The sequence below is a fragment of the Hipposideros armiger genome, unplaced genomic scaffold, assembly GCF_001890085.2.
Source record: "Hipposideros armiger isolate ML-2016 unplaced genomic scaffold, ASM189008v1 scaffold_28, whole genome shotgun sequence".
Lineage (NCBI taxonomy): Eukaryota > Metazoa > Chordata > Mammalia > Chiroptera > Hipposideridae > Hipposideros > Hipposideros armiger.
Window position 1 is genome coordinate 1,965,698 of NW_017731378.1, and position 9,328 is coordinate 1,975,025.

The 9,328-nt window shown below is 41.9% G+C and overlaps 2 protein-coding genes across 2 annotated transcripts in view; one reads left to right on the forward strand and one right to left on the reverse strand.

The window, feature by feature from the left end:
* Positions 1–4,604, reverse strand: part of COX15 (cytochrome c oxidase assembly factor COX15) — a 25,343-nt gene extending 20,739 nt beyond the window's left edge. The window contains exons 1-4 of the mRNA XM_019636428.1: positions 4,426–4,604; positions 2,464–2,654; positions 706–828; positions 234–420 (exon numbers count right to left, since the gene is read on the reverse strand). Of these exons, the coding sequence (XP_019491973.1) occupies positions 234–420; positions 706–828; positions 2,464–2,654; positions 4,426–4,515 (591 nt within the window). The 5' untranslated portion in view covers positions 4,516–4,604. The remainder of the gene's footprint in view (positions 1–233; positions 421–705; positions 829–2,463; positions 2,655–4,425) is intronic.
* Positions 4,605–4,680: 76 nt separating this feature from the next.
* The window catches only part of CUTC (cutC copper transporter), a 23,224-nt gene continuing 18,576 nt past the window's right edge, over positions 4,681–9,328 (forward strand). The window contains exons 1-3 of the mRNA XM_019636277.1: positions 4,681–4,874; positions 7,506–7,577; positions 8,907–8,966. Coding sequence (XP_019491822.1) covers positions 4,814–4,874; positions 7,506–7,577; positions 8,907–8,966 — 193 coding nt within the window. The 5' untranslated portion in view covers positions 4,681–4,813. The remainder of the gene's footprint in view (positions 4,875–7,505; positions 7,578–8,906; positions 8,967–9,328) is intronic.

Here is a 9,328-nt window from a genome sequence, read left to right on the forward strand (position 1 = left end):
CACCCTAACTGGTAGGCACTGTTACTATCCCTGTTTACAGGTAAGGAAAGCATAGTCTACAGAGGCTAAAACTTGTCCTACTAAGTGGCAGAGCTGGGTCTTGAAGCCAGGCACATTCCACTAAAAATCCATGCTCTCACCTACTCTGTTATAAGATTACTTCCTTACAAACAATGCCAACTAGGAAGCTCTTGGAGGAATCTCTGGTTTTCCCAAACTGAAATAAATCTCACCTGGAAGCAGACTAAACCACAGAGGGCAAGAACACGTCCTTTCATGTTGCGGCTGAGCCAGCCCTTTCTCCAAAAGTAGGCAGCAGGCAAGATGTACGCGAGGCCTACAAGGCGACCCCACATTCGGTGTGAGTACTCCATGTACCAGATGAACTTGAATTCTGCCAATGTCATATCATGATTCAAGCTGGGTGAAAAGGGAAGTCAAAAACAAGAGGAAATATCTGTCTGATTTTTATTTCCCAATGGAATGCAGGAACGTTCTGTCCTGAAGCTTGCTAGGTCTGCCCCCTTCTCCATCAGTGACCTCAGGATCGCTTTGGAATCGGGAGGTTTAGAGCAGGGAGCTCACTAAACGTTAACTGAGCTAAATATCAAGAAATAATGGAATCTAACCATTTAGAAATGTTTAAATAAGCAAAAGATCGAGTGGGCCTCATGGGATGTTTACCTGATTTTCTATAATACTTACATTTTAAATTCTGGAAATTGCTGGTATTTTTGGAATTCTGCTTCCCATTCCTTTTGGCTTGTAGGCGGCTTCATCTCCTTTACTAAATGCCAATCTACCATTGAGAGGCCAGACTCTGTCAACCTTAGGATAGGAAAGAAATGGGGGGGGGGTGGAGAGAGAGAGAGAGAGAGAGAGAGAAGATGCTGGATTACTCATAAATGGTTTACAGCAACAAGTGGATCTGAACTTAGCCCCTCTAAAGGTAAACACATCGTTTCATTGTTTCCTTTCTGACATCTTCTCTTCTTACAGCTTAGAATTTTCATAGCAACAGCTTAATCACCCTTAGATCAAAGAAATGTGCCCTAAATGCATAACCAACATTATCTACACAAGGGAAAGAGATTTGATATAGGTAGAAAACAGTTTAGGTTCTTAAGACATATAATATAATAACAGTTTAGGTTATTATAAGAAATATAATAACAGTTTAGGTTATTATCGAATTTAAAGATAATAAAACTCAAATTTGTCAGTTTCCAGTAACAGCCTATGTTAGGTTGTTACAAGGTATTTTTAAATAAGGGTGCAGGGAATGTGGATAGAATTTGAGAACACATACTTTTTTAAAACCACCAAGTACTTTTCACCAAAAGGAGTTAGGATTCCTAAAGTAAAGGCTGATTTCAGGCCTGAGGCAGAAATGTACAATAGCCTGGAACATCTTATCATCCAGAAAGCATGGAATCAAAGGTGACTAGCATCCTTTCAAAACAACTCTGGAGCCAATACGAGGGGTTCCCAGCAACTAAAGATGGACAATTTGAACAAATCATCATCACTGTAATGGACTGAAACATATCAAGTATGTTTAAAAGTTATGAACGCATAACGACACTTAAAAACCCAAACACTTTACTGGTTACCTGTGGAGGATGCTTGGGAACCAAGTCATTATTTTGAAAACTGGTAAAGGCAAAGAATCACGTATTTATCCTGCCTTTCCTATATATGCTGTATTTATGGTAACCAAATTGTTGATGAGGGAAAGTTTCTCTTTAGAGTTGAGCTATTATTATAGTTTTGCAACTTTAATGAAATAATGGATCTAGGTAATGATCATCAATGGTGGTTGACATCTCTAATAGACACCAGATATTTATGAAAGCTATAATCACCTATGAAGTATTTTGCCCTCTCGCCCCAACCTGAATCTGATCAAGCAACAACCAGTTTACAGGAAATACAAGGGACAATGGGACATGTTAAACACCACTACAAGTATGCAATCAGCAAAATCCAGGCTGTGGGAAACTCCATAGGATAAATGATTTGGTTTCTTCAACAAAAGTGCAAAGGGGCAGCGGGGGAGGGGAGAGAATAGAATCTAAATCGATAATCTCTTTATAGGTTTAAAGAAACCCAAGAGGCATATGAACCAATTGTGATGTATGGAACTTATTTCAGTTTAATTCAAGCAAACTATACATAAAATGTTGACACAAATTTCAAGTGGTTGTAGGGAGAAATGTACACAATGCACAGCTAACAGTTAAGACCTAAACCAGTCTTTGTGAAGAGCTTCTTCTAATAAAAACCCTAAACTGTTCTATGACAGGGCAGGCCAGCAGACATATTCCCTCTTTGGGTCTCAGTTTCTGCACATGTAAAACGAGAGAGCTAGACTACATCATTCCTAGGGTCCCTTCCCCCTTGGTCATCCTGTGCCTCTACTGATGACCCAAATAGGTGACACACTATGAGCAAATTACTCACCTAGTTACTCCACCAAGGATAACAGCTCCAGCCACTGTTCCACTGCAGACCAGGAGCCATCGGCCCACTACTCGCTCAGCAGCCTTTGAAGGAAGGGACACTGTACCCCTTCCAGATTGTAAAGCTACTTCAGAGATGGTGCTGTACTGCCCTGGCCTTAAGGTGCTCCTGATCCCACAGCTGCAACCACACTAAGGATTAAGATAGATAAATTACAACTGGAGAAAGAGGGCAAGACCTCACCCCACTGCTACTCACACTCAGTCCCACTCTGTGGAGTCTGTATGGCCACATCGCCACAGCTGCCCTGGCCAATCATCTTTTAACTGGATTACTACATCCTGCATTTACCTCCCAGCTGGTTTTCCTGCCTCCAGTCGTGGCCTCACTCCAGTTCATCCCCATACTACATGAACCTTCTGGTCTCTGGCGTACTTCCCCGACTTAACTCTACAGCTAGATATGAATTATTTTATTTCTTCTGTGGATCTTTAAACATATTTCTCTCTGACTTGGACACTACTTGTCTCACTTGATAATACAGGCATACTTTGTTTTATTGCACTCCAATTTTATGTTGCAGATACAGCATTTTGTACAAATTGAAGGTTTGTGGAAACCCTGCATTGAGCAAATTGAAAACCTTTTGGAAAGCATTCACCATTCTAGATACCATGTAGGCCATTTGTGATTAATGGGAAGAGGTGGAAACATCAACTGGAGTTTAGAAGAAGTTGATTCCAAACCTCATAGATGACATTGAGGGATTCAAGACTTCAGTGGAAGAAGTAACTACAGATGTGGTAGAAACTGCAACCAGGCTGCAATTCTGGACTGTGATTTTTCTATCAGATGACATATGAATCACCCCAGGTTCAAGATAAGCATCACAACAAACCGGACCCCAAGAGACATTCTCCTGGATGAGTCTCCTGATTAACGTCCCCTTTCCTTTGTCCTTCTTCTTGTGTACCTATAAAACCTTCTGACCCGTCTAGGAATGGGGAAGGTGGCCTTTGAGACAACAGTCCACCATGTTCCAGGAATGCTGGCATTTTGAATCAACTTTTCTTCCCACCAACCCTTGTCTCTCAAGCATTGCTCAAGCAGCAAGCAGCTGAGCCTGAGTTCAGTACCGGTACCTACTCTAGATCTCAGCTTAGATGTCACCTCCTCTAGGAAGCGTTCCCAGATTATTCCAGGTCTGCAACAGGTCACTCTTGGCACATTTTACCTCCTCTATCAATCCTTAATACACTTCAGGTTCCTCTCTATCTCCCACTAAACTATGAGCTGTGGGACAACAGTGGTCAGTCTGGTTCTGTCCCTCCTGTTTCGTTTCAAACACAGCACCTTTACATATCAAGACCTTAATAAAGATTTGACAAATGAATTACATATGAATAAATTGTAGCTTCCTCCAAGGCAGTAGCTTTTAGGTATTTATCTTTTGCTTCCTGGTTCCTAACACATGATAATCAGAGTAATTATCATTTGAGCAAATGCACACCCTCTTCTCACTCTATTCCAGAGTCCAAAGACCCGTATTTGGTTTCCTGCTTCTAATTAACTAACTTCAGACAACTTAAATTACGCCTCCATTTCCCCTTGTAGAAAGGGGTTATAATCCCTAACCTGAGTACCTGGGGGCTTTTGGCAAAAACCAAATATTTGGGTAAAACTTACTGAGCTTTTATGATGTGTTAAGTGCATGACGTTTATTAAATTTAATCCTCCCAGCAATCTTATAAAATATCGTTATCCCCATTTTCATGCATGGGGAAATTGAGGCACAGAACGGTTACCTAACTTGGCTAATATCACACAGCTAGTAAGCGGTTCAGAGCTCAGAGGCTCTGGATACAAGGACATGCGTTTTGAACTCTGAGGAGCTACGGAAGGCGCTCCAGGCTCCTTCTCCCTATGCACGCTTCCGCGACTCAGTCCGCTGCGGCGCGGTACCTGTGTGCTAGGCGCCGCCCGAGGAACCAGGAGTCGGAGATGCGGGCTCCTCATCAAGGCCTTCAAGGGCGGAGAGAGTAAGCTCTGCATACTGAGGACAGGGAACAGCCGCCACTCCACACTCCAGCACGCTGCGCTCTCCTCCCACTGCTACCGAAACGAGAAGCACTTCCGGGTTACTCAGCGAGACCCTCCTCGGGAGGGGGCGAGCAGCGACTGCGCCTGCGCCTGCGCTAGCGACTTGGCTTTCGCGAGGGCTGCTGGGGCGTGGACGTCGGGGACGCGCAGAAGGCGGGCTCAGCAGGCGGATGCGCTTAGCTGATCGTGCGCTACGGAATCGGGACAGTGAGTGGAAACCGAAGACGCGCGAGGGAGGAACGCGTGGAGCATGAAGAGGCAGGCGGCCTCCTCGGGGCGGAAACGGGCGCGGATACCGTCTGGGAAGGCCGGTGCGGAAGGGGGCGGGGAGGGGGGCGGACGGTAGACCTCACTCCCAGGGATGGGCCGGCGGGGGCTCTGGCCAGTGGATCGCTTGCGATTGATTTCCCACTGAACCCTCTGCGCGGCACGTTCTGTCGTTCCCGCTTTAAACACGTGGAAACGGGGGGTGGGGTGGGGGGAGCGTGGGAGCTGAGAAATGGCATGTAAGTAGAGTGGCCGGGCCCTGGAGCCAGATGTGTGGGTTTGAATTCTGGCGCCATCACAAATCGTCGTGTGACTGTGTTCACGTTGGTTCAGCTTCTCTCAGCCTCCCCTTTCCCGTAGCCACACGAGGATCCCAGTACCCAGCTCATGGCTTCTCTGTGATAGTTAAATGTCGAGTGCTAGGCACAGTGCCTAACCTGGTGGTGACCGCTCAGTAACCTGTAGCTGACACAGCGGGGGTGGGAATTGTCCCAAAAGCCACACAGCTTACCTACTGGCAGAGCTTGTGGCTGTCCCAAGTCCCGAGTTCTTCCTATCGCGCCAGAATAGGATGGTATGGCGGGTGTTAGGGAATTTGGCAGACCCCTCGTCTGTAAACTCGGTTCCTCCAAACGATCGGTCCTCAAACTTTTTGGTCTCAGGACCCCTTTACCCTCCTAAAAATTATTGAGAATCTCAAAGACCTTTTATTTATATAGGTTGAATCTATTGATATTGACCGTATTAAAAATTAAAACATTTTAAGTGTTTATTAATTAACTAGAAAATAACCGTAATACACCCATTACATGTTAACGCAAATAACATTTTTTTTTATGAAAACGAACTATTTTCCTCAACAAAATAGAGTAGTGCCGATGTTTTGTATTTTTGCAGATCTCTTTAGTATTTGACTTAACGGAATTCTCATACTTGTATTCCCATACTTGCTTCTGTATTCGCTGTGACATGTCAGGCAGCCTCTGGAAAACTGCACTTGTGAGAATGAGAGTGAAAAAGGCAAATAAAGTCTTAATATTACTATGAAAATAATTTTCACTGCACAGACTCTGAAAGGATCTAAGAGACCCTCAGAGCTAACTAGGCTACCACACTTTGAGAACTGCTGCTCCCAACAAATGTCTTTGATTCCTGCAAATAACTTCTTTCTTAGGACAACTGCCTTATCCTGTCTTCTGTTACACCCTTTTGTGTGCATCCCCACCCTCTCCTAGCCAAGGCCCTTTCTTGCATGAGGCAGCTTGTACCCCTGCAGCATTGCCCAGTTAGATTGACCGACAGTTGGTATGGGTGCTATCAGGAAACTCATGGAATTAAGGCAGCGTTATTGGTTAAGAGCATGGAGTAGCAGTTAACTCTTTCACAGTTTGAGACTTCTTTTAAATATATGCGACTGTTGCAATGTGATGTTAGATGATTTTTGTTTTTCAAATTAAAATTGATTTTTTTTTAAATTATAGAAGCAATATTGGGTAGGAAAAAAATCAAGCAATATAGAAAAGTAAAAAGAAGAGTAAAAGTCGTTCCAAACCCCAGCACCTAGTTGTAATCCTTATCAGTATGTGGTGAACATTCTTTCAGGTGTTGCGTGAAGTATGTATTCAGTAGTCTTAATTAAAAAAAAAAAGTGTTCTTAACTTACAGGAAAAACTCAAACCTCTTTTTTTACATGACTTTTTATGGATTTATAATTATTCAGCCTTTAGTAAATCTTTGCCTGACTGCTGTGTATCATGGTCAACACTAACTGCTGTTAGTATTTCTCACATAAAGACCTTACTTAAGAGCTTTAGGCCAAGTAAGAAGGATCAGGCACCTATCTACATAAGAAAAATAAGAAAAAGAAAATAATTAGTGTTTCAAAGAGATAAAATTAGTGTTTTAAAGAAGAACATGTAACATATAGACTTATATGAGTTCGAAAAACGGAGATAAAATTACCTACTTTGGGAGAGGGAATATCATGGAAATGTGATTTGATATGAGTCTTGGAAGAGTTTAGCATTCAAATGGAGCTGAGGACTTTGGATTGAGGAGATGGCATAAGCAAGAACAGAGATGGGGTTTAGAGAGAATTGGAGGCAGATAGAGAAAATAATGTGTAGTTAATCGATGAAACATACTTTTTACACACTTAGTGGGTACTATCCACTTCACATGAATTATCATCTTTATCATTACTCTGAGGTTGGTACTAAAACCTACAGTTTTATAGAAGACATAGGCTAAGTAACTTGTCCAGAATCATACAAGTAAGTGATGGGGTCAGGATTTGAAGTTTATCCCTGCTCTTGAACATATATATATTCCTTATAAAGAAGTTTAAGCATATTCTGCAGGCATCGAGAAGCATTGAAAGAATCTTAACCTGGAATGTGATGATGAAGTCTGTGATTTAGGAAGGTTCATTTGGCATTCAGTGTATATTTTTCTCAGTATAATTTTTTATACATATGTCTGTGTTATTTCACAGTCCAAAGCCATCAATTAAATAATTAATAGGGTATTTTATTGCATTCAAGGGCCCTAGTGTACTAATCTACTTCTCTATTATTGGACATTTGGATTTTGACAGCAAAATGTAAAATGTTTGTGGTAGATTGGTCTGGATGGGTAGTACCATCATGAAATTACATTGTTTTTAATGTATTTAGGAGCAGCAAATGGATTTCTCATGGAAGTGTGTGTGGATTCAGTGGAATCAGCTATAAATGCAGAAAGAGGAGGTAAGAGAAATTAGAGAATGAATGACAGTTGACAGTCCTTTTAAGAGTCTGGAAATGAATCCTGTGGACTGACCTTGGCAGCCTTTGTGATCTGGAAGGATTCTAGTAATCCTTTTGAAAACAACTAACCAACTGGAAAATCTACTAGAAAATTATGATCTTCTAATCTTATACCCTTAGTAGGTCACATTTTGAGTCAAGTATCCACAATAATGCTTACTCATTATGCTTACTCATAATGCTTACTCAAAACTACATTTTTTTATTGAACTTAGCAAAGATTTAATTTTTTTCAAACCATTGATTTAAAGATGACTGTAGAGATTTGTTGGCATTTTCATTATTAGGACTGCTATCATCTTTTTTTTTTAGCATTATTTTTACCTCAATGTTTCTTTTGTACTCTGAACCTCTGGGCCATAGTTTGCTTAGTCCTGATCTGTTGGGTCGTTGGGAAAGTCATGATGCATTTTTGCATTGAGAAAAATAGAAAAATAACGTCGTGACTTTCCTGACGACCCAATATATTCTTACCTTCCCTCCCCCACTGCTAGATTATTTTGAAGCAAATCCCAGACATCTTCTGGGATTTCATCTTCAAATATTTCAGTATGTACCTCTAAAAGGACTCATTTCAAAACAAAACACAATATCACTAACATCTCTTAAAAAATAATTTCTTAATATCAAAAATACACAGTTTTCAGATTTCTCCTATTAGCTCTTACTGTTTTATTTTGTTTTGTTTTACAGTTCTTTGAATCAAAATCCAAACATTTTATTTGTTTGACATGTCTTTTTTTGTTTTTGTTTTTTAAGATTTTTATTGGGGAATTGGGGAGGGAAACAGTGCTGGGGAGTTGGGGAAGGGGAACAGACAGTTGCTGTCCTTTTGTTTTTCAGTCTACTCGTGGAGGACGTTGCTTTACTGGCCCATGTTGGTTTTATCATTGTACTCTTCCTGGGTGAGGCAGATCGATAGCTGGCATCTGGACGGCCGCTCACTGCGGCTCTTGGCAGCTCACACTGGCTGTCGGCTGCTCACTCTGGCTGCCAGCCACACACGATAGCTTATGGCAGCCCACTGCAGCAGGGGCTGCAGCCTACGCCGTCAACTCATGGCAGCCCAGCCTCCAGGTCGAGCTGCTGCTCACCATCTTAGCTGTAGAGGGCAGTGTCACTCGCCCTCATGTGGGATCCGAACCCGGGCCCTGCTCCTCAGAGCTGGTGTCCCAAACCAGCTCTTAACCAGCTTGCCACTCGGCCGGCCCTGACATATCTTTTTATATTTTTTAAAAATTTATGCTGAACAATGCTTTTTTATCACAGGTGCTGGTCGGATTGAATTATGTTCTGGCTTATTAGAAGGAGGAACCACACCTAGCATGGGTAAGTGTCCATTTTTCTGATCGCCTGGAGACAGTTAATAATCTGTTTCATTGGGATCTTTGACTAATGTTACTAACATGTTGACTGTGCTATGGATATTGTATCAGTTAGAAATGCTTCTGGTTGTAAATAAACTTGTCTGTCAAGGAAGTGATCAAATAGATGTTTTTTTCTTCATGCATCCAAAAGTTCAGGATAGGTAGTTGCTGTTAGTATTGATTCCGTTGCTGTGCAGCAATATCAAGGAACAGGGTTTTTTGTTTTGTTTTGGTTTTTTTTAAAGATTTTTTTATTGGGGAATTGGGGGATGGGAATAGCACTGAGGAATTGGGGGGAAGGGGAACAGATAAGTTGCTGTTGTT